The sequence below is a fragment of the Drosophila obscura genome, unplaced genomic scaffold (genome assembly GCF_018151105.1).
Source record: "Drosophila obscura isolate BZ-5 IFL unplaced genomic scaffold, ASM1815110v1 contig_31, whole genome shotgun sequence".
Taxonomy (NCBI): Eukaryota; Metazoa; Arthropoda; class Insecta; order Diptera; family Drosophilidae; genus Drosophila; species Drosophila obscura.
The window spans coordinates 935901-962985 of NW_024542819.1; the positions used below are offsets into that span (position 1 = coordinate 935901).

General features: G+C 37.5%; 1 protein-coding gene across 15 annotated transcripts in view; it reads left to right on the top strand.

The window, feature by feature from the left end:
* LOC111080364 (phosphatidylinositol 3,4,5-trisphosphate 3-phosphatase and dual-specificity protein phosphatase PTEN) overlaps positions 1-27085 on the top strand; it is a 75945-nt gene that overhangs the window by 26459 nt on the left and 22401 nt on the right. For 6 of the 15 annotated variants that reach the window (XM_022375941.2, XM_022375938.2, XM_022375933.2 and 3 more), the window contains exons 3-8: positions 3450-3622; positions 3680-3824; positions 11208-11395; positions 11461-11568; positions 15751-15916; positions 21708-21817. In XM_022375941.2, the coding sequence (XP_022231633.1) occupies positions 3450-3622; positions 3680-3824; positions 11208-11395; positions 11461-11568; positions 15751-15916; positions 21708-21817 (890 nt within the window). Of the gene's footprint in view, positions 1-3449; positions 3623-3679; positions 3825-3891; positions 3988-11207; positions 11396-11460; positions 11569-11644; positions 11675-15750; positions 15917-21707; positions 21818-25303; positions 25800-27085 lie in introns of those variants that run through there. The other 9 variants (XM_022375943.2, XM_022375935.2, XM_022375945.2 and 6 more) reach the window with 9 other exon arrangements.

Below are 27085 nucleotides of genomic sequence, written 5' to 3' on the forward strand. Positions count from 1 at the left end.
GATGTCCGGCTTTAACCAGGTCTCGGTGAACACAATAACGTGGGATGAGAATGAGAGACTCTCAAGGAAAAGAGTGCTGAGCTTACTACGCAAGCCTCTGGCATTCTGGTAGGTAACTAAAAGAGAGCAAGTTAGTTCTTTGGATGGGTAGAAGTTGAGGTGAAAATGAGGGTAAAGGTGCAGCACTGGTTTGACTACTAGGAAGAGTTATGGGGGGCCTATTTCTTTTTTCTTAGCCTTAAACTCTTTGACGACCAAATACTCCGGCCAAAACTTGGCGGAACAAATGGTGTCAAATTGAGTCGGGGAGACGCTTATCTTAAAGGAAGATATCTCCCTGACGTAAGAAAAGTTAAATTTGTCCACCTTTAAGCCGACGGCTTTTATTTTGCTTTGTATAAAAGCGGTCACATCATTGGATGTGAGGTCAGGGGCTAGCCGCGAGACAAAAACTTGTCGCTTTGGTGGGACTCCCACCAGTGGTTTTGGTACCACAGGCCTAGTACCTGTGATGCCAGTATCTGGTGGTCCTGGACATCTATTAGCTGGTGGTAGGGAAACTGATGGGAGAGTTAAGGAGTTGGGTGCGGACTCGACGGACACGGACGCTACAGACTTGTCTACCTGCATACTCTCCGAAGTGACGCATTCGGCTCCCGAATCTGCATCACCAGCAGCGATCGTTGCCCTTGGAGTAGCAAACGTAATCATCTGCTGCACTAAGGGAGTGGTCGAAGTAAGTTTTTCGGATGCCGGCGGACATGAGGCAGTCGGCACTTGCAAGTCCCGCGGAGTAGACTTCTTGTACTTGTAGACTTCTTGTCCATGGCCAAGAGCCGATCATATTGCTGTTTAAAGCCCACGATCAGCTCTTTGAAGCCACTCCGCGTTTGCCTCATGAACAAACACATGTCGTATTCCACAGCACGGCACAACTATAATGTAGGCCGTTGTTTTGGGAAATGGCGTCTCCTACACGGCCCGAGATCCCTACACATTTTGCGTGCACTACGCTTTCGCAAAGCCAGCAAGGGATATTGGGCTGGTCATGGGTGATCTGTTTCTTGCAGGTTTTTTTTGGCACAGACGACAGAAAATTCCATATTTATGTCTTTTATTTTTTTTTACTTTGGGGAAAAAAAATTTCAAAACGAATAACAATCAGACCACTGTGCAGAGCAAATGCTTAGAGCAATGCTTAAAGCGGAATCGGTAAAAGATGAGAGAGGAGAGTGGTTGCAGCAACAGCTTATAAGTGAGAGCGTTACTGCACAAAAAGTTACAAGAGCGAGAGCGAAAGTACAGTTATTGAGAGTTAGGTTTTAGAGAGAGTAATAGATGGCAATAACTACGACAAAGAGCGGCTAAATGTAATGAGAGGGCGTACTTACGAAAAGCAACAACACAAACACACGACTAACCGACGCACAAAATTTATTAGATAAGTTGTGTTTTTACACAATTATCAGGCATGCACCCGCGGTAAAAGTATGATTTTAATGTAAGTTAGTTAGAGAGTTAAATTATAGATAAAAAACACCGGCTGTTTAAGTTAAACAAAAGGAAAATGTGGAGCGCCAATCAAAAACACGTCGTGGTCACTACGAAAGAGAACGAACGAGAGAAAAACACGAAGAATCCATATGCTAAGCGGGAGACGATCAACTGAAGATGACGAAAACAGGAACGAATTATTGGGTATTTAATACCCTCCAATTATTTCAAAAATAAATTTATATTAAACGTATTATTCGACTCACTTCTCATCCAAGCAACCACTATGTGCCACAGTGAAGCGTGGCCGAGCCGCTAGTAAATTTATAAAAGAGTACCGGGTATAATAGAATTAATAAATTATAATCGCCGCATCCTTCATTCCACTAACTTAATTAAATTCATTTTGCTCATTATTCATTACTGAATTTCTCTAGTCTGGTTTTTTTCCCGACGTGACTGTTAATGTATTTCTATATTTCAGTTAAATACTGTTGAATATGTTAACTTAAACAACGCACTTTCTTCTCTATTTTCCTTTCTGTTATGCATTATCCCGCATAAGTACATATGTATGTATGTATGAGTCGAAATGAAGCGGAGTTCTCTCCCTTTTTTTATTTCTATTTCGTCTGCCTTTGACGGACATCTTATTGTTCTTAATATTTAGTCACAAATAAATACAACAACGAATAAATACCATTAAGCTGATTTTCTAGTAGGAGTTTTAATCGGTATTTATTTTTTCGGATCTGAGTACTAGTCGGCGAATAAATACAAACAAAAAACAGATGATTTCTTATGGTATCTCTATCTTTTCTGCCTCTTATAACACTAGTCAACACGATTTTTCCTCAAGGAACAAAACTAACTTTTTCTTAAAGATTTGGGGCTTAGAAATGGTTTGATGATATTTTTTTTTGTCTATGGCAGAACTTTTTTTAAAGAATTTTTGAAAACTGGTATTTTTTTTAAGCTTTTTTCAGAGGTAGCGTTAATTTTTTTCACATAACTCTAGTATCTTACGTCTGGTTGTAAAGAACTTTGCTATTTTGAAAAGATAATTAAAACAGCTAGAAGTTAAGCCCATTAATTTGGCGTCGTTTAAGGTATCGCTTACGCTTACAAAGCAAACGAAAAAGGGTTGTACAATTGGTACCTGATGGCGATCCCAATTCCCAATTGGCAGTTGGGCCTGCAATCTTCCAAAAGGTATTTTTTGTTACATTTTTTCATTCTTTAGGTTTGGTTAACGAATTTTAGCTCCAAAGTCTCTCCATAGATTTTAATGAGCGATACCTTAAACGACGCCAAATTAATGCACCTATACACAAAAAAAAATAGAGGACACAGGATATAATTTTTCGACTTTTCCTGAGTTTTTAAAGTCAAAATTTCGTAAAAAATACCGCACAAAAATCATAATTTTTGCATTTCAATGCTTTATATTTCACAGACGGTAAGCTGAAATCACAAAGTGTTTGGGCTTAACTTCTAGCTGTTTTAATTATCTTTTCAAAATAACAAAGTTCTTTACAACCAGACGTAAGATACTAGAGTGAAAAAAACAAGCGCTACCTCTGAAAAAAGCTTTAAAAAAAATACCAGACTTCAAAAATTCTTCAAAAAAAAGTTCTGCCATAGAAAAAAACCATAATTCTTTAAAAGATTTTAAAGCCCTATATCTATCAGAAAAAGTCGGTTTGGTTCCTTGAGGAAAAAAAAGTTCGATTTTGTCGAGTAGTGTAATCGGTCGAAAAACAAGTCTTAATATTAAAAAAGTATTTTTTTTAAAAGTACATAATGAAATAAAAATATTTTGAATATTTTTAAACTTAAAATATTAAAGGTTTATGGGTACATAAAATATCTAAAATAAATTGTAGCAGCCATAGAGATATTGAAAAAGCACGACGTTTGAAAACTGTTAAATTTTAAAAATTGTTTTTTAACAGACATTTACGATAATATAATTGCCATGGGGTATCCAGCGCCAGGTACACTGGAGGGCATATACAGAAATCGTCAAAAAAAAGTTCTGAAATTTTTGGAAGAAAACCATGGCAATCATTACAAAATATATAATCTATGTCTTGAACGCAGTTATGACACCGATAAATTTCATGGGGTAAGATATATTTTGAATTTTCTTATCAATTATAAATAAATAGTTTGTATGTTACAGAGAGTTGCAATTTTTCCGTTCGAAGATCATAATCCTCCATCGATTGAATTAATACAGAAATTTTGTAAAGATGTGGATTCTTGGCTTAAGGAAGATGTATCAAATGTCGTTGCCGTACATTGTAAAGCTGGAAAAGGAAGGACCGGTACGAAAGATACTTGTAAACATTGAAAAATAATTTTTATTTTTGGTAAAATTTCTCGAACCCACAGAAGGGGTCTAGATTATTATGTATTATGTTGTCAAGCCAGGTCGATTTAATCAGGCCCGTCTAAATATTTACAATTCAATAAACAGTTTGAGAGCTTTATAAAATTAAATTCAGCACGAAGAATTGGTCGAAAAGTTGACTTGCAGTCACTTTATCATCTAGTGGTTCAATACACCAAGGTACCGTGGTGGTGGTACACCGAAGGTAGTTACCAGTCGTACCTTGTAACTTAACTGGCCCCGAACCTCACATATTAGAATAATTAATGATACAAATTAGAATTGATCTAAACAATGCACAATGGTCCCAAATTCAATTTTTTTTGGCATAAAGTACTAAAATGTAAGAAAGTATTTTTGAAAAATAACGAAAATATAAGGAAACTTTTTTTTAGCCTTGTGGCAACCCTGCTCTTTTGGCGACGTCACAAAGCCAACTAATCTATGGCAACCCTGGGATGTGAGAAATGGCGGCAATTTGTTTGCAATCTTTGAAGTTTTATTGTTCAGAGAAGGTTTCATGGAAAATAAATGTTCAAAATAGATAAACGTTATGGTATATAGAATCTAGAAAGAGTTCGTATCTTCGCTACACAAATTTGTTTCTTTTCTACCGTAGCGTATATGTCTATTTAGCTGTGTTGTCTAGAGTAGCACTTTTGTGTGGAACGAGGGGGATCGAGATAACAACGTTTAGTTATTTACTAAAGTATGCCGATTTATAATTAATGTTTGGCTATTAAGGGTCTTTAATAGCCGTTGAAACTCAGTTCACGGTAGATCGGATCATAATTATAGCCGGAATGAAGAAATTAATTATCAGTTGCTTCCCCTGCCTCCTCCTGCCGACGACCATGCAACTCATTTTCCTTCTCGCTCGCACACTCTGCCGCGTTCAGTGCGCGAGCAACCCTTAGCGGAGGAGATGTAGAATATAAATGGTACATGTATAATTTACATGTTAGATGTAGAATAAACATAATATATGTAGATGTAGATAACAGATGTAGCAAAAAAATGTAAAATTTTTTTTTTAATGCTAAAATTCTAAAAAATCATATGTTCAAAAATGTAAATACTGACTGAGTACGGGTATAAGTAGAGTCGCGTCTTTAGAAGCGACTTACACGTTCCTTCTCGTTTACTCCTGTCCACCTGAATAATTTGCATAATTTGCCATAGAGAAATCCACGGTTTCCAATGTTCCCACGAAGGAATGAGATTGACAAATTCCGTATCTTCTAAACTTTCCTTCCACTTTGCTTGACTCGCTGGATCCAGTTTCCGTAGAAGCACCTGCACGATGATGCATCCAGCGATTTGCTCAGGTGTACCCAAAGTCTGCAACGCCCGTATATGAGAGTTGAACTTGTCTGAAATCTCCTGAAGCATAGCCACTGACCCATTTTCCACAGCCTGGAGCCCCAGGATCTCAGTAATGTGTGTCTGAAAGACCAACTGTCGATTACACTACTCGACAAAATTGAACTTTTTATTTAGGCTGTGAACCAAAATGAATTTTTCTGATAGATTTCGGAGTTTAACAATTTTTGTAGTACTTTATTATATTTTTATAGTATCATTTTTTTTTAAGAATTTTTCAAACCTGTTTTTTTTATAGTTTTTTTCAGAGGCAGTGCTTCTATTTTTAACATAACTTAAGTACCTTATATCTGGTTGCATAGAACTTTTCAGTTCTGAAAAGCTGACAAATGCAACTATAAATGCAAATCGTACCCAGACACTTTGTATCTGCAACTTAACGCCTGGAAGATGTTCAGCTTTCAAATTAAAATTTCTTTAAAAACTCGGGAAAAGTAAAAAAAAAAATAGTTCTTGGCCAACATTTTTGGTTTTGGATAGACGCATTAATTAGGCGTCGTTTAAGATATTACTCATTCAAATCTTTGGATAAACAGTTAACTTTCAGCTGTTTGACCAAAACGACTCAAAACTAATTTTACCTGAAAAATACCGTCGGTACGTTGCGGGCCCAACTGCCAATTGGAAACAAAGCAAACGAAAAGGGGTTGAATTTTTGGTAAAAAGTATTTTTTGTCTATTTTTTCACTTTTGAGGTTTGTTTAACTAATTCTAGCTCCACCGTTTCTCCATAGATTTGAATGAACAATACCTTAAACGACGCCTAATTAATGCGTCTATCTAAAACAGGGGTCGGTACACAGACTCATACATTTTTTTTGGTGCGTTTGTGTGCGAAAACAACGGACACGAAGTCAAATACGTTACTTAATTCTCTGCCGCTGCGGAAGCCGAAGAAATGTGCATAGGGCACACGAATGCTTCTCTGCCGCTGAGGCAAGCGAGCAGAATATGAAGCCGTTTGTGCATAGCCCGAAGCATGTTTCTCTGCCGCGACGTCAGCAGAACAGAATTTTCTCTGCCGCTACGTCATCAGGCAGAATAACGAAACCATACGAAGTCTTTACGCTGTACGTGTGCCGACTGCGCTGCCCGAAATTGTTTCCTATGCACAGTGCATACGACGCTGCCGGCCTCTGATCTAAAACCAAAAATGTTGGCCAAGAATTTTTTTTTTTTCGACTTTTCCCGAGTTTTTAAAGAAATTTGAATTTGAAAGCTTAATATCTTTCAGGCGTTAAGCTGTAAATACAAAAGGTCTGGGTCGGATTTATAGCTGCGTTTATCAGCTTTTCAGAACTGCAAAGTTTTATGCAACCAGATATAAAATACTTAAGTTATGTAAAAAATAGAAGCACTACCTCTGAAAAAAACAAAAAAAAAATAACAGATTTTAAAAAATTCTTTAAAAAAAACTACACCATAAAGGCCTGTCTCCAGCACCGCGGAAAATTGCGGAAAGGAATTTGCTAGTTATTCCGTGAGGGTGTGGAACATAGCTAAAACAGGGTTGATGAATCAGCTGTGTTTTGTAAACAGAGGCAACTGTAAAATTCTGCTAAAATTAAAAAAGGTAAAAAATGCACTCTGATGATGAAGTGATTGTGTTGGTGGCGGCATATATTGTTGCAAAACAAAAAAGAATAATCCCCATTGGGAATTGGGATCGCGATCAGGTACCAAATGTACAACCCTTTTTCGTTTGCTTTGTTCCCAATTGGCAGTTGGGCCCGCAACCATCGAAAAGGTATTTTTTGTTCATTTTTTTCATTTTTTAGGTTTGGTTAACGAATTTTAGCTCCAAAGTCTCTCCATAGATTTTAATGAGCGATACCTTAAACGACGCCAAACTAACGCACCTATACACAAAAAAATAGAGGACACAAGATATAATTTTTTTTCGACTTTTCCTGAGTTTTTAAAGTCAAAATTTAGTAAAAAATACCGCACAAAAATCATCATTTTTGCATTTCAATGCTTTATATTTCCCAGACGGTAAGCTGTAATCACAATGTGTTTGGGCTTAACTTCTAGCTGTTTTAATTATCTTTTCAAAATAGCAAAGTTCTTTACAACCAGACGTAAGATACTAGAACTATGTGAAAAAAACTATCGCTACCTCTGAAAAAAGCTTTAAAAAAAAATACCAGTTTTCAAAAATTTTTCAAAAAAAAGTTCTGCCATAGAAAAAAAAAAAATATCATCAAACCATTTCTAAGCCCCAAATCTTTAAGAAAAAGTTCGTTTTGTTCCTTGAGGAAAAATCGAGTTGACTAGTGTTATCAATAATGGTAAAAAACATAGAATAAAAGTCTGACCAGTTTGCATACCCTCCGTCAAACGTTGGCAATTGGTGGCTGGGACTGTCTACGGGGAGGTGGAGGCTGCGAACAGGCCAATCCAGCAGTGGCATTTGTTCCAGCCAACGTGGTATGAGAAGGCATGTGATCTCTAGACCTGGCAATTTCACTACAAATTGACGGCTTCAACGTACGGAAAAGTGCTTGAAACTGGTCGCGCAATCCACTGCTAAATTCTCGACAATCCAACTCTTCGAGCTCGTTCTGCACGGTTTTGAACGTGGACGGGAACGAGCACCGCAAACAAAACGTCTGTGCTTATATGCAAGAGCGGCTGGTGTATATACAGCTGTGTTCACTGAAATAGCAGTGCCGCACCTCACTACTTTCAAAACTCTTTTTGAGATATTTCTAGTCTTTCAAATTGAACAAGTGATATCATTACGAAAAGCCTGGAATGTAAGCATCAGAAACTCGTAGAAACCCTGTTACATTTTCATTCCATCTTCTTGTTTTTCATGACTTTAGACAACTACCCATGATATCTGCTGTTTAATGAAATAGCAGTGCTGGATTAAATTAATTTTTTTAAATGAAAAAACAAAGCAAATTAATTAAATAATTAATAATAATCAATTTAGATATCGAATAATTTGATGAAAGAAGGTGTTGGACTAGACTAAAAACTTAACCCAAGAGGTATAATGGGATTTAAAACTAAGTTGTGTGCACTCTCACTATTGTGTTTAATCAATTAACTATAAGAAATTGACTGAAAATCGATTTTGTATTTGAAAAACTTATTTTTTAGTGGATGGTCGGCGATGGTCGAAGGCAAGACAAAGCCATCAATATCCTCAAAAATTTTGAAAAAAATTTTTTAATCGCTCTGTCAGTGATGTGACAGTTCGTAGACGGTTGATTACACATTTTTTGAATGCAAGAAGTCCCAGAAAGCTCCGCGTTTGTGTCTGAGAGTACATGGGTGCACGACTTCAGTTTGGAAAAACGCATGTGGAATGGCCTGTGTCACAGTGACAAAAATGCTTTTGACTGATAATGGTAAAGTTTTACTCTTTGGTAAGATAGACTCAAAAGATTATGTTTGGCATTCACAGAAATCCGATTACCACCTAAAATCATATCCAACTGGATATTAATCTCATCGAAATCTTATGCTGGAATACCAAATACGTTGTTGCAACTGCAAATCCGTCAAGCAGAGCAAAGTTTTAGCAAGTGGTTCAAGGATTATTGGTTCAAATCCTATTGAGGCGTTGGCAAGAGATTAATGAACCATGTTCGGCCGGTGTATGTTCGCAATGAAACCAAATTGATTAAAAACTAAATATTAAAGCTCAAGAAACATGAAGAACATGAAATATATGTTTTTATTTGAGTTTCGTTGTTTTTTCAATATTCTTAAAAAAAACACTGCTATTTCATTGAACAGCAAATTTCATGGGTATTCGTCTTATGTCATGTAAAACAAAAAGATGGAACTCAAATGTGTGGATATTTCTTCGGTTTTCTAATGCTAACAGTCCAGTCTATTTAAAAAGGTATCATTTGTTCTTATATGCTTATATGCAAGAGCGGCTGGTGTATATATGTATATATGCGGTCGATGACACTGGAAGCCGCAGACAAACGACAATAACGAACAACCGGCAATGTTAATTTGTATTTTGCGATTGCACGAATATATAAATTGATGCATAATCACGTCGGGGTCACCAAATGTTTGGATACTAAGAGTTTTTAATAGCCGCTGAAACTCAGTTATTATTATTAAAAAAAAAGTCGAGCGTTTCAATAGGTAATGTTTTACAATTTATTTCGAATTGGTAAGGGAAAGTAGGCGTCAGTATGATGACCGATATAATAAAGCGATGTGATGGATACGAAGATTATCTCTCGACTAGCTACAAGGGCAGATGGGCCGACTTGCCAGCGCCCTATGCAGCAAGTCTTGAAAGAGAGCGAAAGCGAGAGATGAAAGGAGAGCAGCTCGGGGCAGATGCTAAGCCGAGCACGAACGGCATATGGAACGGAGAGACCAGCTCAGATGCTGCAACAACAAAGCGAAGAAGGCGAGATAGAAATGAAAGAGCGGCCGCTTCCGTGCATTGACATAGGCTAATTAACATTGATTTTTACAGTGGACAGTGCAAATAATAAACAATGAAGATGACTACGTCAGGCTGCTCCACTAATTACACTACTCGACAAGATTGAACTTTTTATTTAGGCAACTTTTTTTATGGTATCATTTTTTTTAAGAATTTTTAAAATCTGTTTTTTTCATGGTTTTTTTCAGAGGTAGTGCTTCTATTTTTAACATAACTTAAGTATCTTATATCTGGTTGCACAGAACTTCAGTTCTGAAAAGCTGACAAATGCAACTATAAATCGTACTCAGACACTTTGTATCTGCAGCTTAACGCCTGGAAGATATTCAGCTTTCAAATTTCTTTAAAAACTCGGGAAAAGTAAAAAAAAAAATTCTTGGCCAACATTTTTGGCTTAGATAGACGCATTAATTAGGCGTCGTTTAAGGTACTACTCATTCAAATCTATGGATAAACAGTCAACTTTCAGCCGTTTGACCAAAACGACTCAAAACTAATTTTACCCTAATTTTACGTTGCTGCTCCAACTGCCAATTGGGAACAAAGAAAACGAAAAGGGTTGAATTTTTGGTACCTGAACTTTTACTTTTACTCCTTATACCTTGGTGTGAATAGATATACATAAATACCTGTTATGGTAAAATGTTGTTGCAGTGAAAAATATTGCAATTGTATTGACCGTTTTTTTTCAATTATTTGGAGCAAACAAAACTTCACAAGTTTTTTGCAAACAAGTTAACCTTAGCTGAACTTTATGATTTTCACCAATCGTTTTCTTTTCGTGGTAGCAACCACTGAACACTAAACTACAAATTTGAAAAAAATTGTGTCCACAAACAAAAATTGATTGATCAAATTTGAAGCCTAGCGTAATGCATATACTAAAGCTGTTTTTATACCCGTACTCACAGTCGATGCACAAGATAAGTACTTTGTGTAATGTTAAATACACCTAACAAAAGAAACCAAAGTAAGAATTATACCTTGCATACTTTGATTGTGACTCACTATATACAAAGCCAGCGAAAATACCAACATGTTTTTGAGCTTCTTTATTTTAGTTTTAATTTTGTCAGTCTTCATTGAAGTCATTTCTGTGGACGTTGATATGCAATGACTGCACCATCAAGTGGCCCGCCCATGCGACACCAAGCCTGTTACGCGCGGAACCCAGGCAGAAACGCAGCCCCTCCTCCCACCCAACCGACCGAGGGGCGCTGCCGCATGAAGCGCGACGCGTATTACCGAACCGATCGCGATCATGCAGGAAAGATAGGTGTCCCATTGTAATTATGTTTGAGCAATAAAATATAAAATGAAACTTTCAGTGGCAACTGAAATAATCATAAGAAATATAGAAAATATTGTTATTAGCACATGTAAGTTTCCCAAACGAGCCCATTAAACAAGAATGCTAAATATTTTTAAACAAATTTTTTTTGAAATAGAAATTATTCCGTTTGATGTAATCAAAACTAACCAGTTTTTATTTTAATATTTTAGGTACCATGATATGTGCATATTTATTGTACAGTGGTTTACAGAAATCTGCTGATGAAGCATTGGCCTGGTATGATGAAAAACGTACAAAGGATCGTAAAGGTGTCACAATCCCATCTCAGCGACGATATGTTCAGTATTTTTCAAACCTAGTTTGTTCTAATGTCCCATATTCAAAAAAAATCTTTAAAGTATGTATTTGTCTAAAATGTTTCTTTTTAATTATTAGAATAATTTTTACATTAATTTTCGTTAGGTCTGTGAAATACGGTTTTCGGAGTCCAGTTTGCTACAAAACCTAGGGACGGTACAATGTACAGTATTTGTACTACAGGACTCTACAACAGAAAATGTAAAATCACATGTATGTAAAACAACAAAATCTTAACGTGATTATATATTCTGTTAATTCATTTCTTCCGCTTGAATACACATCATAGATGCTGGAAAATTGATTGATAACACTTTGCAACCTACATACATAAATACATACGCCTCGAACCTAACCGACTTTTTCCGATAGATTTGAGTCTTTAATAATTTTAAATGAATTATGGTTTTTATACCGGTACTTAAAAAAAGAGTTAAGGGGTATATTGTATATGGGCAGTTCCGCCAAAAGGTCCACCAGGCCAAAAATCATAAAAAGTCAATAAAAACCGATTTCCATATAATTTTTTCCGGTATTTTTTTTTTACTAAATTTATTGAAAGGTAACTAATTTACTTTATTGACATATAATTTCATTAACTTTCATCCTAAAACCTATGAAAATTAGCAAAAGTTCACGTTTTTGGTATTTTCTGGTATTTTTATAGACATGTTTTCTTTTACTATTATCTCCTAGGAAGAAGATGATTCTTAATAAAAGTTTCTCCTTAAAGTCTTTCTAACATATTAAACTACCTAAAACCATTATCAGAACGTTGGTCCAACCTCTGCTAACAGTATATTTTTAGGCTTTTATAATCGCGGAATTCGGTAACGTCACGCCAGTTACGTTTGCCAGATGCCTCCGCGGATTTTTAACAAAAAAAGAGGAAAAGTTTTTACATTTAATAAGTTTGAAAATGAACTCTCAATACTTCATTTATTACCACAAAAAATTTTATACAAATAGCTCTATCCAATTCGCAGAGTTTTGCCATTTTGTACCCCAACCTCGAAAACCACTTCTGTTTTATGTAACGCACTTTTAGGTCATACTTTGGCTTATATCTTTAAAACCGTACGCTCGATTATTTCCACTTTTCTGGTGAATGTAGGTCTAACCAAATTATATTCAACGCTCGATTATTTCCACTTTTCTGGTGAATGTAAATTCAAATTATATTCAACGAGGATAATCTTTTTTCCAAATTTCAGCTTTTTGACTATTTTTTTCAACATTTTGTCGTACGAATGTAACGTAACGCCAGATAGGAACTGCCCATATGTGGTAAAAATGTATGTGTGCAACGCAGAGAAGGAAACGTTTCCGACCCTATAAAGTATATATATTCTTGATCAGCATCAATAGCCGAGTCGTAGAGAATGACCAGATTGCCGAATCTGAATCGGATCGGATCATAACACTACTCGACCAAATTTAACTTTTCATTTAGGCTGTGAACCAAAATGACTTTTTATACCCGTACTCAAAAAAGAGTTAAGGGGTATATTAGATTTGTGGTAAAAGTGGATGTGTGTAACGCAGAGAAGGAAACGTTTCGGACCCCATAAAGTATATATATTCTTGATCAGCATCAATAGCCGAGTCGATATAGCCATGTCTGTCTGTCCGTCTGTCTGTCTGTCTGTCTGTCCGTCTTGTTGAGCGCCTAGATCTCAGAGACTATAAGAGCTAGGGCAACCAAATTTGGTTTCCAGACTCATGTGATATCACACTGCTACAAGTGTATTTCAAAATTTCGCCCCGCCCCCTTCCGCCCCCGCAAAGGACGAAAATCTGTGGCAGCCACAATTTTAAAGATACGATAAAACTAAAAACGCAGTATCGTAGAGAATGACCATATCTACCAGACTGCCGAATCTGAATCAGATCGGATCATAATTACAGCGAGAATGAAGAAATTAATTTTCAGTTGCTTCCCCCCGCCCCTCCAGCAAGAGAAACGCTACTCATTCTCTTTCTCGCCCGCACACTCTGCCGCGTTCAGTGCGCGAGCAACCCCTAGCGGATGAGATGTAGAATATAAATGGTACATCTATAATCTACATGTTAGATGTAAAATATACATTGTAGATGTAGATGTAGATAGCAGATGTAGCAATAAATGTAATATGTAAAATTTTTTTTTAATTCTAAAATTCTAACAAATCATAAGCTCAAAAATGTATATACTGACTGAGTACGGGTATAAGTAGAGTCGTGTCCCCAGAAACGACTCACACGTTCCTTCTCGTTCTAATAGATTTCGGGATTTAAAAATTTTGTTAGTACTTTATTTTTTTTTATGGTGTCATTTGTTTTTTAAGAATTTTTCAAATCTGGTATATTTTTTCTTGGTTTTTTTCAGAGGTAGTGCTTTTATTTTTAACATAACTTAAGTATCTTATATCTGGTTGCACAGAACTTCAGTTCTAAAAAGCTGACAAATGCAACTATAAATCGTACCCAGACACTTTGTATCTGCAGCTTAACGCCTGGAAGATATTCAGCTTTCAAATTCCAATTTCATCATTTTTTTGCGGTATTTTTCCCAAAATTTTGACTTTAAAAACTCGGGAAAAGTCGAAAAAAATATTTCTTGGCATGCATTTTTAGTTTTAGATAGTCGCTTAAGGTATTGTTCATTAAAATCTATGGAGAAACGGTGGAGCTAGAATTAGTTAAACAAACCTCAAAAGTGAAAAATAACAGATAACAGATGTAATTTAAAGTCATTTTTTTAAATGTTTTTTTAGTTCTTAAAAAGCTGGACTATAGCTTTAACTATGAAAATTGCCTCTTCGCCTACTTTCATAAAAGAAACCAAAATGAAATCACTTTTTTCGCGATCGAAGGTCCAAAAATTTTCTTTCGTAAAAACATGCTCTTGGCAAATACAAACAACTGAATAAAAATGTAAACCAAATCTGCCGGCTTCATTTTTATACCCGTACTCAAAAAAGAGTTAAGGGGTATATTAGATTTGTGGTAAAAGTGGATGTGTGTAACGCAGAGAAGGAAACGTTTCCGACCCCATAAAGTATATATATTCCTGATCAGCATCAATAGCCGAGTCGATAGAGCCATGTCTGTCTGTCCGTCTGACCGTCTGTCCGTCTTGTTTGACTCCTGGATCTCAGAGACTATAAGAGCTAGGAAAACCAAATTTGGTTTCCAGACTTATGTGATATCGCACTGCTACAAGTGTATTTAAAAATTTCGCCCCCTTCCGCCCCCACAAAGGTCGAAAATCTGTGGAAGACACAATTTTAAAGATACGATAAAACTAAAAACGCAGTATCGTAGAGAATGCCCATATCTACCAGATTGCCGAATCAAAACGGATCATAATTATAACCAGAATGAAGAAATTAATTTTCAGGTGCTTCCCCCGCCCCCTCCAGCAAGAGAAACGCTACTCATTCTCTTTCTCGCCCGCACACTCTGCCGCGTTCAGTGCGCGAGCAACCCCTAGCGGATGAGATGTAGAATATAAATGGTACATCTATAATCTACATAATTATACATTGTAGATGTAGATGTAGATAGCAGATGTAGCAATAAATGTAATATGTAAAATTTTTTTTTAATTCTAAAATTCTAAAAAATCATATGCTCAAAAATGTAAATACTGACTGAGTACGGGTATAAGTAGAGTCGTTTCCCCAGAAGCGACTCACACGTTCCTTCTCGTTTTTATGTATATAGATGTATCTATTGAAGAAAATGTCGGTTTGGTTTTGAATAGTGTAATTTTGCTAACATTTTCCTTGGCGGCTTTTTTTATACCTGGTACTCGAAGGGCTTAGGAAAATATTAGTTTTGTGGTGAAAGTGAATTTGTGGAAAATCAGCGTCAATATCCGAGTCGATATAGCCATGTCTATCTGTCCGTCCGTTTTTTTTGTCGCCTAGTTCGCAGAGACTATGAGCAAATAGTCTTTACATTACCATTGCCAAGATATTGCATGAGAAAAGAATGACCTTTCAATTTTCGTTTAACGCCTCACGGTAAGGGCATGCGGGGCTTGTACTTCAATTCAATAGCATTTGCTTTCGAAATATTACACGGATGAAAGTATCAAGAATTTACGTGTAGAAACAATTATGACTCAAATATCACTGCTGTAGTAATAACAACTTCTAATAAAATTACATGAATGACAGTATCAAATTGTATTTTTCCATCCATATCAATGCAAATTGTGATGTGTTAATAAGGGTTGTGTGAGCGAGAGAATATTATACATAATATATAAATATAATATACATTTATCAGACCTCAATTAAAGAGCTTGTCCTTAAAAGCTTTGTAATCAATCAACCAACACTTCTTTTCCATCTGGTCCACGTACATTATATATTTAGCATAAAACTATTTGTCTTATTTTTATAGAGACTGAAAACGTGGACTATTGATTTCCAAGAATCTTGTGTGTTGAATATAAATAATCCATCTTTATCGGTTGCCGGTGATATAAAATTTGAATTTGCACAAAAGTCTTCACGGAAACTAATTTGCCATTTTTGGCTAAACACATTCTTCGTTCAAAATTCATCAGGTATGTATATATGTATGTTTCCGACCCCATAAAGTGTATATATATATATGTATATATTTGATTAGAATTAATGAAAATAGACATTTGACAGTGTGATATCACAAAGTTTGATGGCTCTAGATCTTATGGTCTCTGAAATATAGGCGCACATAATAACGGGTAACGGGAATCTTACCATTGTCGCTGTGTACATTTCACGATATCTGATAAGTGCAGAACCACTTTCGGATCAATCATCGGATCACTCGCCTGTTCTACTAAGTCTTCTTCAATGCCCTAAGTTCGTAGATCAATTTTACAGGCTAACTACGCATGGAACCCTCTTTTCACGAACAACTGCGGTAGTTTAGTTTAGTTTTATCGTATCTTCAAAGTTGTGGCTGGGAGCCTGGGAAATACAAAACGCAGTCATCGACGTCTTCTTGTAGTTAAAAGGTTTTTGATAACGTCTTCCTTATTCGTATCAGCCCATCTAACTGAACATACTACCACCGCACGTCTTGGCTTTGAAAAATGGATTTTGTACGGCATTATTCTTAGACGTAGCACAAGCATTCGACCGAGTCTGGCTGGACGTACTTGTCTACAAAATAACAAAGCTAGTGCCACAAGACAACCATAACCTTATTGAGTTGTACCTCTACAAAAGATTATTCGCGAAAGCAATGCCCAGTAACGGAAGCTTTCAAAATACCCCGCCACCTAGTAACTGTTTAGAGATGGCATGCAGCTAACGCGTACACGATTATATAATGCATTTGGGCTGGGAGAAGTCTTTAGATAAAGTGTACACTCAGTGTTGGTTTCAGAATATGTCAAAGTATTTGCGAAAGGCTGTAGAAAATTGCATCAGATGCAAATTTTCCAAACCAGCCACAGGCACTACACAGGTAGAACTGCATTCCATACCAAAGGTCGATATACCATGGAATACGGCACACATTGACATCAGTGGCAAATTAGGTGGCAAGAATGACCTAAAGAAATACGTTATAGTGCAGATCGATGCATTTACCAAGTTTGTTTATCTCTATCACACTTTCAATCTAGATACAGAAAGTTGCATTGGGGCAGTAAAGTTATTCGTGGTATAAGCATAGTATCCAGCACTGCGGAATCGAAAACACCATATAAAAAAAACTGTGACAGGAATGTTTCGTTTACGTATTCCTGGAGTGTGTATCCAGCAACACGAGCTGAATCTACAGATTTATATCGGTAGTTTCCTATCGGGACCGTGTGTGGACTGAGAGAACAGCTGATACCCAGCTCAGGAATATATACTTTACAATTCTTCCTGAAGTGAATGGTGCGAGATGTGGGCAAAAACTGTCCGCAAAACCAAAAAGAGAGATGAAAATTATTCTTTTTTGTTTTGCAACAATATATGCCGCCACCAACACAATCACTTCATCATCAGAGTGAATTTTTTACCTTTTTTAATTTTAGCAGAATTTTACAGTTGCCACTGTTTACAAAACACAGCTGATTCATCAACCCTGTTTTAGCTATGTTCCACACCCTCACGGAATAGCTAGCAAATTCCTTGCCGCAATTTTCCGCGGTGCTGGAGATAGGCCTATAATCGCTGATCAGGGCCGGAGTTTTTCCTTCAGTTTTGCTCAGCACAGAAAATTCATTTGATAGCAACTGGTGCTAGTTGTTCAAATGGCCAGGTAGAGCGTGTTAAGGCAATGTTGACGGCTGTGGAGACAAGTAAACGATCTTGGCAAGATGCGCTAAAAGATGCTCAGTTGGCTTTAAATTGTACAATAAATCGAGTTACTAATGCTAGTCCATTGGAAATGTTAATTGGCAAGGAAGCGAGACCATTAGGCATGATGCCATTGGTAGAAGAAAATATGGTAGATATAGATAGAGATATAGAGATAGTTTCAGCTGAAGTGGATAATACACTCTGGCACCAGTGGGTGCGTTAAATTGAATCATACACTACGGCTACGACCGCACCACGATGGTCAACCAATGTCACAAGTGTGTTTAATTCGGATTCGGACCCCAAAAACATAAGACAAACATAGGCAGACCCCTAGATCAGAACAAAAAATGTTTGTTGTGTGTATTAATCCGGTCTATCATGCCTGCAGTAAGCACATCGACTTGAAATATTTATATGTACACATTATTTAGAGTAATAATAAGATCGACATTAAATATTGTCCTAATAAACATATGAGTGCAACAAAGAGTCTGTCGGGGGTCTCAGCCCGGTATTTAGTCGTAAAATCTTTAGTCGTAAGATCATCTTCATTGTTTATTATTTGCACTGCCCACTGTAAATAATCATTGTCTCCGCATATGCTTGCGCACGGCAGCCGTTCTTTCGTCTATCTATCCCGTCTTCTTCGTTCCTGCACTTTTCTCGCGCTCTAGCTAACTTGCGTTCTCAGCTTAGCAGCAGCCCAAGCTGCACTTATGATCTATTTCTATCGCTTTCTCTCGCTCTCTTCTAAGATGATTGCATAGGGCAAGGGCAATTCGGTCTGTCTGCTCTGTTTTTAGTCTGTTATTGATCTTCATAACCTTCGTATCCATCGCATCACTTTATTATATCGGTCATACTGACGCCTACTCTACCTTAACAATACGAAATAAATTGTACAAAATTACCCATTGAAACGCTAGACTTTTTCTTAATAATAATTGAGTTTCAAAGGCTATTAAAAACTCTTAATAGCCAAACAGAGTCCTAACAAAGAACTTTTGTAAAATTAAACACACGTGCAAGGTCTCAATACATACAACTAATTACACTGCGCGACAAATGGGATTAAAATGGGATGGAAATTTTGCATGTGAAAGCGACAAAAATTAGCTTGTAGAGGTAGGAGCACTCTCCTATGTCCCATGGACATTTTGTCTTTAACCTATTGCCTATAACCTTTGTAGGTTGCCAAAGTTGATGAAACATTATACAAAAATGGTAGAAAACTTTAACTTTGGGTCGCTATATCTTAAATTTTGAAAGAGTTTTTTCAATTCTAAACATCTAAACATCACTTATCTAGGGCGGCGAAGCGGGGCGAATCCGCTAAGAGCGAGAGAGTGCTTTATTGCGCTCCCACTTCGCCCTAATCTATCTTACACTAGACTTCATGATAACAAACAAATAAAATAAAAAATAAAAATACGAAAAATAAAAAAGCCAGCGGCTTGACGCGGTATAGGCCCAGTTGAAGGACTGCTTCAACTTATTGGTAATTGCGCCGATTTATGTATGGACCTCCTGAATACTGCTCCGCTGCTCGTCCTGAGGTCGACCACCATGACCTTTCCGTCCTGCCCGGCGGTGGTTGCGACGACCCTTCCGACTAGCCACAGTTGTGGCGGAAGATTGTCCTCTGCGGAGGGGACGAGGTCGCGCTCCTCGACGTTGAGTTGCTCCTGGTGCCACTTGCATCGTATTTGCAAGCCCAGCACATACTCCCGGGACCATTGCTGCCACATCATCGCCACATACTGCGAATGGACAGAGAGCACGGAGCCGGTCTGCGGGTAGATTTCCCATTAATTGAATCTGCAGTCGAGGCTTGCATTTAAAGCAGCGGCTGCACGACCTGACTGTCGCCTGGCAGACTTCCTGAGCGTTTACTATCCAAAGACGCTGCCTAAGGATGCTCACCAGTGCTCGAGGGCCGGCATGAAAATTCGTTTGATGCAGATAGCGAACATAAGTCTGCACAAACGGCGAACGTTTTGTCAAAAACAGCGGAAACTTGGCATTGTATGACATAGGAGCGTTAACTAGTCGCCCCCCAACTCAAACACCGAATAGCCAAAAATGGGGCAGGTCCAGTCCCATATGTGTTGAGCTGGTATATTCTCAAGGACTCAGATGGGTCTCTTCTCCACACTATCAACTGAAACTGCCTATCCGCTTCATTCACCATCACTTGGCGATACATCTTTTTTATCAGTCAGGGCGAACCTGTGCCGACGGAAGCGGAACAGCGTTGAGTATAACTCCTCTTGAATAGTCGGTCCGACCATCAGAATGTCATACAAGGCCACCTGAGAGGACGTCCTCGACGACGCTTCGAACACGACGCGAAGCTTGGTGGACGTACTTTGGGGCCGAATGACACACTGATGTGGAATTACGTAGTGTGGAGCAGAAGAAACAGTATTGTCACTCGGCGACATATGACCTAAGGAGAGGTACTATTCAATGAACTCCAAGTACATTTTCTTCAACGAGAAAATCCTCTTTCGAGCGACAAAAACCCCCGTTTAGCAATCTCAAAGGAATTGGCCAAACAGTTTGGATCTGATTTAAACGGCAGCCTTACTTCAAACCGACCTGAAGGCAAGACATGTGTTCATGTATTCAGGAGATAAAGACTTTTTAGAAGATGGCAAAAGACACAACTGACTCTTCTCGACAAATCAGACAGTTCGCTTCCTGGGTGACGGTCACCTTTGGACTGTATCTTCCAGACACAATCCAACCGAGAAGCGTTTTCTGCAGAGTTGGATAGTCAGGACCTTGTCTAATTTTACCAACAGATAAGGGTTCGAAAAATGACTGCACCTATCAACATATCTATTCTTTGTGGTTTGTAGAAATATGGGTTTGCAAGAGGTAGGTTCTTCGGGATTTCCCAGTCACTCACATTAAGTGCGTGATCAGGGTGATATCCCGAGATTGACTTCAGAATCCAGAAATCAACCGATACACGACTTCTCCTTACGGATCTGTAAGCGCAGTGCCAGGTCCTCAGTTATAAAGTTTGTTTGTGATCCATATTCAAACAGTGTTCGGGCCAAAACGTACACTCCATTTTTGGTTCGGACGCTTACGATCGACGTTGCTAGAATTACTCTATCCAAAGCTGTAGCATGGAGTGCATGCGAAGTGGAAGGGTTATTCTGATAAGGAAAAGCCTTCTCTGGGGGTGATGGTAACGCAAAACTTTTATCCACAACTGTGTACCTATGCAATAAGGCATGATGTGAGCGCCCACACACACAATTTTTTCGCAGTCAGCCCATATTCTCATAATCGAGCTGTTCTTCCCATTTTTGTTTGGTCACAGGATCGACTCTGTTCAAGACGAGATGAATTAATGGAAAATTAATGTATTTAACGAAATGGTGGACGAAAAAAAGGGGACGTGCGCTCGCTTTAAATTCTAATTTTCGACTTCATTATAATTTCTTATCTAGGGCGGCGAAGCGGGGCGAATTCGCCAAGAGCGAGAGAGTGCTTTATTGCACTCCCACTTCGCCCTAATCTATCTTACACTAGACTTCATGATAACAAACAAATAAAATAGAAAATAAAATAAAAATAAGAAAAATAAAAAAAGGCAGCGGCTCAACGCGACAATATCCATTCTATCACAAAAAATAAAAATAAACCTGTGAGAGGTAGTACAATTTTATAGTCAATCTCTTACTTTTGTGGATATCCAATGTGCAGATTCTGATAAAAATTATGACAGTGCAAACAAAATCTTAAAAAAGATTATTGGGGTATATTGCAAAATCGAAGTATGAGGAAGTGATCTATTTATCTTGGCCTACAACCTAATTTTTGTCACGTGAAAAGTACAAAATCACAGTCGCACACTGTTATTATTATGACGATACATATTTTCGTCTTTCTCTCCGTTTCTCACTCTCCAGTGCTATGGAGGATTATACTCATTCAATAAAAGTACTTTCAAAAATATAAAAAAAAAACTGAGTGCAGGCTATCTAACATCGAAGACCGTGTCCTTACAACTTGTTATTACAAAAAAAAACTTTTTTAACTTATATTTTCTAGTTTGCGAGTCCGATGGAACCCTTTTGAAATGTACATACACTTTAAAAAAATCAGAAATCGATGATGTTCATAAAGACCGCAAACATAAATCGTTTTCAGAAGACTTCAAGGTAAGCTGCATGCAATATTTATTTTATTTTATATGTATTTTTAAAGAGTTTTAAAGTATTTAATTTTAAATTATAATTAATTAATTTGTGGGAACACAATTTTTCAAAAATTCTTACGAATTAAAATTTGTATGCTCCGGTGTTCATAACATTTTGATATCGATAGTGAAATTGAGTCGAAATTGAAATATATTTTATTTAAATCGTTTGTGCAATCGCATTATACTATACCAAAACAAAACGAAAAATTCGTGCATTAAGGAACAGACGACATTTGTAATAAAACCCTGCATGAATCCACAGTATGCATATAATCACAGGACATACCACATGGACGGATTGGGCTAGATGCCCTGGTAGATTTTCACAAACATTTCATGTATCCCTCGCCGGTACTGGGTGAGTAGGACGTTCATTTTGCGCTCCACCTCGGCAATCTCCGACCAGGCCCGAAATCATCACAACTTGTCCTTGTACTTGGGATCGGCCCGATTCCAGAGCTCTGTGTGACAGCGATACTGTCCGATAAGCTCCAGTGCATTGTCATTGGTCCAGTCCATGGTTTTGGGCGAAATATTGCCAGCTGTATTGCCCGCGGAGCTACCTCCTCCTTGCGTTCGATCATTACGAATCCTGACTTCTGTCAGATTGGACTCACCCCGAATCACTAAAAACATATTCCAAGCACTGCGGATTAATATATCAGCAAGTTTCGTTCGTAGTATTTATCTTCGGATTTCGTATGCCTTCGGCTATGCACATTCAGCTTTTTTCCAATAAATAAAAGGGTTAACAAATATTTTTTGTCATTTTCAAACAAATTTTCTTTAGTGTAAAGCAATAAAACGTACGATCACACACAAAAAAAAACCAGAAAATCAAGTGGAGAGTAAGAGAGAAAAGAAACCGAACTTTTCGGATCTGATACAGTAAAACCAAAGACAATATAAGTATAAGATGCGTAACGCTCATACATTTCAATTGCCATATGCATTTTTCAGCAAGCGACGAAATTCGCGCTATCTCGCTCGCACAAATTTGAGAGCGTACGAATCTAAAAATAGAATCCGCTTGCATGTGTGAGTACACACAGAACCAGCAAGTGCGTATGTGTGCGTACTTGTGCGAAGCGGACGATTTTCGAGACGAAAACCTTTTTATGATTTGAGAAACGAATTTATTTACAGTCATTGAATACGGCGCACGCTGAATACCCCAATGACAATTATTCCAGTGGGAAGTCATGTATTAAATATATTACATATGTATGTATTTTTATATATGTATATCCGCTCATTGTTATCGAATATACCATGTTAAAAGAAATTATCATTGGAGGGTTACACAATTTAAGAGTTTTTAATATTAGGGTTGTTAACGTCTTGCAAAATTAACTTACACTTATAAAGTGAAGGGTATATTTCGACAGCGCTATAAAAAACGTATGCATGTGCACACATACAGTCGTCGCGACGACTCGGCTCGGCTGTCGCAGCGGCAAAGAACCAACTTCGTGTGCCTTCGTATGCTGTATGCATACAAGAGAGCGCGTGGCTCTAGAGCGCTCTCTCTCTCTAAAAAATTTCAAGAGAGCCTGGAGCCAGCTCAAAAGCCAGCCTGCTAAATTGGTGTGCAAAAATGTCGAATGGCGTTATGTATCTTATTCTTATATTGTCTTTGGTAAAACCCATGAGACCTGCTTCGTTCAGTCCGTTTTGGGAGAGCAATTCGAAGTTATCAGAAAGCTGAATCGCTGACATTTATTATTTTTTCCGAACGGCAAAGTTCATTACAACCAAATGTGAGATATTTAAATAATTTGAAAAATGAAGCGCTACCTCTAAAAAAAAAGCATGAAAAAAAATTCTTAAAAAAAGTTTTGCTGTAGAAAGAACGAAAAGGAAAGTGTGAGTCGCTTCTGTTATCATCTGTTATTTACATCTACGATGTCGATTCCACATCTGAAATGTAGATTATACATAATTAATATAGATTCTACATCTTCCCCGCAAAGGTCACGCTTTGCGTCGTCTCGTGCTGGAGAAGGTTAAGACAGCAACTGAAAATTAATCTCCGTATTCTGGCTATAATAATGATCCGATCTGATTCAGATTCGTAAATCTGGTATATATGGGTTTTCTCTACGATAGTACTTTTTATATATATAAAACAAAGTCGTGTCCGTTAAATCGCTTATAACTTAAGAACGGCTGGACCGATATTCATGTTATTTGATTCTTTGAATTTGTCTCCATCCAGGTTAACAGAATAACTTTAAAACTATGGAAAAGGCGACCGCGGCTCGGAAAATCGCGATTTTCGAACAGATAGACCGATTTTCTTGGTATTTGATTTATTGAATTTGTCTCCATCCAGGTTAAAAGAGTAGCTTAAAAAAACTATGGACAAATCGACCCGTGCTCGGAATATCGCGATTTTAGAACAGATAGACTAATTTTCATTGATTTTGATTCTTTGCGTTTGTCTCCGATTCGAATAGGCTCAACTCAAAAAGGCTTCCGCGGCTCGGAAAATCACGCTCGGAAAACGTTAGTAATTTTGAATGAATTTGGCCTTTCCAGGGTTTGTCAAACGTTTGCTTGATTTTTTGTAATGAAAAATTCATTCGGTTTAGAGTGTTTATAGAGTACAGATGAATAAATATTTTTAGACCAGTTTGGCAAATTTTAGAAAAACGAGAAGGATCGTGTGAGTTTTTTCTGGGGACGCGACTCTACTTATACCCGTACTCAGTCAGTATATACATTTTTGAGCTTATGATTATTTAGAATTTTAAAATTAAAAAAATATTTTACATTTTACATTTTTGCTACATCTGTTGTATACATCCACATCTATATTGTATATTCTACATCTAACATGTCGATTATACATGAACCATTTAGATTCTACATCTCCTCCGCTAGGGGTTGCTCGCGCACTGAACGCGGCAAGTGTGCGGGCGAGAAAGAGAATGAGTAGCATTTCTCTTGCTGGGGAAGCAACTGAAAATTAATTTCTTCATTCTGGCTATAATTATGATCCGATCTGATTCAGATTTGGCAGTCTGGTAGATTTGTTGTGTCGGAAGGGGGAGGGACGAAATTTTGAAATACACTTGTAGCAGTGTGATATCACATGAGTCTGGAAACCAAATTTGGTTTCTCTAGCTCTTATAGTCTCTGAGATCCAGGCGCTCATCGAGACGGACAGACGTACATGGCTATATCGACTCGGCTATTGATGCTGATCAAGAATATATATTTTTTATGGGGTCGGAAACGTTTCCTTCTATGCGTTGCACACATCCACTTTTACCACAAATCTAATGTACCCCTTAACTCTTTTTTGAGTACGGGTATAAAAAAAAAACAAGTAGTTTAAAAAGTGCCTGTTTGTTGGAAAGGTCGGGAAATTGTGTGGAAAGTGGTAAATAAATTTGTGATAGTATTATCATCATTAATATTTGTATACAAATTAATATAGATGCCGAGACGAAGAAGATCAAATCTTTCCCAACGGGGCCGAATTGAATTTAGGCTACGGAACAGTGCGAATCAATGAACTCATGAAGAACCACAAATTGCACGAAAGGGGCGCCGCTTTGATGTGTCACGAAAGCTTGCGAGCATAGCATTGAAGTTTTCTGAATAAACGCCTGTAAATCAATCGTTATCCTAAGATTAAAAGATGGTTTTCAAATATGAATGAGGAAGAACGGGAATCCGTACAAGAGATAATACACGAAGCAGCAATGTGCGTATCGGAAGACGTAATGGGATCAACTGAAGATGACGGAAATGGAATATTGGTTGTATGAGTTAGAATGAAGGATTGCACAAAACGAAATGACAGAAATGGCAGAGACAGAGAAATTCGAATAACTCGAATTTTTGAAGTGCACTATTCTTTCACTTTCCTTTGAGCTGACCGGAAGTATGTAAGAAAAAAAATGTATGGAGAAACAGACGCCGGTGATTCGGTAAGAATTTTTGTACGCATGTACACAATATGTATTTTTTTACTCGCTACTCGAAAGTTTATGTATATATTGGGTTTGTGGTCGAAGAGAATGTGTGTAACGCAGAGAAGGAAACGTTTCTGACCCCATAAAGTATATATATTCTTGATCGGTATCAATAGCGGTGTCGATATATGCTCTGTCTCTCAGCCATGAACCAGCGTAGCGAGTTTCTGCAGCCTTTTCTTGTTGGTCCTTTCACAGACTAACTTACATTAAGCAAAGCATACAGAACCGCACTTGATACAGTTCACAATGGGTTGATACCAGTATCGAACACACACACTGGTCACATAGATTTTCACTTATTCTCCGACATATACATACATACATATGTTCAAGTCATATCAGTGGAAGTGAGGGAGAAGCTTCAAAGCCGGATGTTCACCTTAATTGAGAAGAGGGGCAGAAGCAAAGTTTGGGAATTTTTATCAAAAATTAAAAACGAAAATGGAGAGAAAAAAACAAATATTAAAATATCCTTGCTTTTTTTTGCTTCCCATGCGTACACAAATAAACTCAAAAGCAGCAAAAAATAGAATGCATTCGAATGAATTCGGAAACTGCCCTCACTCTCACTCATTCAATTCGTGCATTTTATTCCTTTTATTTTACTTAAACAGCCGGTGTTATATCTTATATCTTCTTAACTCTCTAACTAACTTATCTTAAAATCAATCTTTACCGCGGGTGTATGCCTAATAATTGTGTAAAAACACAACTTATTTAATTCATTTTGTGCGTCGACTAGTCGTGTTTCTATTGTTGCTTCTTGTAAGTACGCCCTCTCATTACATTTAGCCACTCGTTGTCGTATCTATTGCCTCCTATCACTCTCTCTCTCTCTATCACTTAATTCTCAATAACTGTTCTTTCCCTCTCGCTCTAATAACATTCTGTGCAGTAATCGCTCTCACTTATAAGCTGTTGCTGCAACCACTCTCCTATCTCATCTCAATTGTTCCGATGTCACTTTAAGCTCGCTCTTGTTATAAAAAATTTTTTTCTGGAAAAAAAAAAATTAAAAGACATCATAATGGATTTTGCTGTCGTCTGTGCCTAAAAACCTGCAAGAAGCAGATCAGCAGCCCAATATCCCTTGCTGGCTTTGCGAAAGCGTAGTGCACGCAAAATGTGTAGGGATCTCGGGCCGTGTAGGAGACGCCATTTCCCAAAACAACGGCCTACATTATAGTTGTGAGGAATGCCGTGCTGTGGAAAACGACATGCGTTCGTTCATGAGGCAG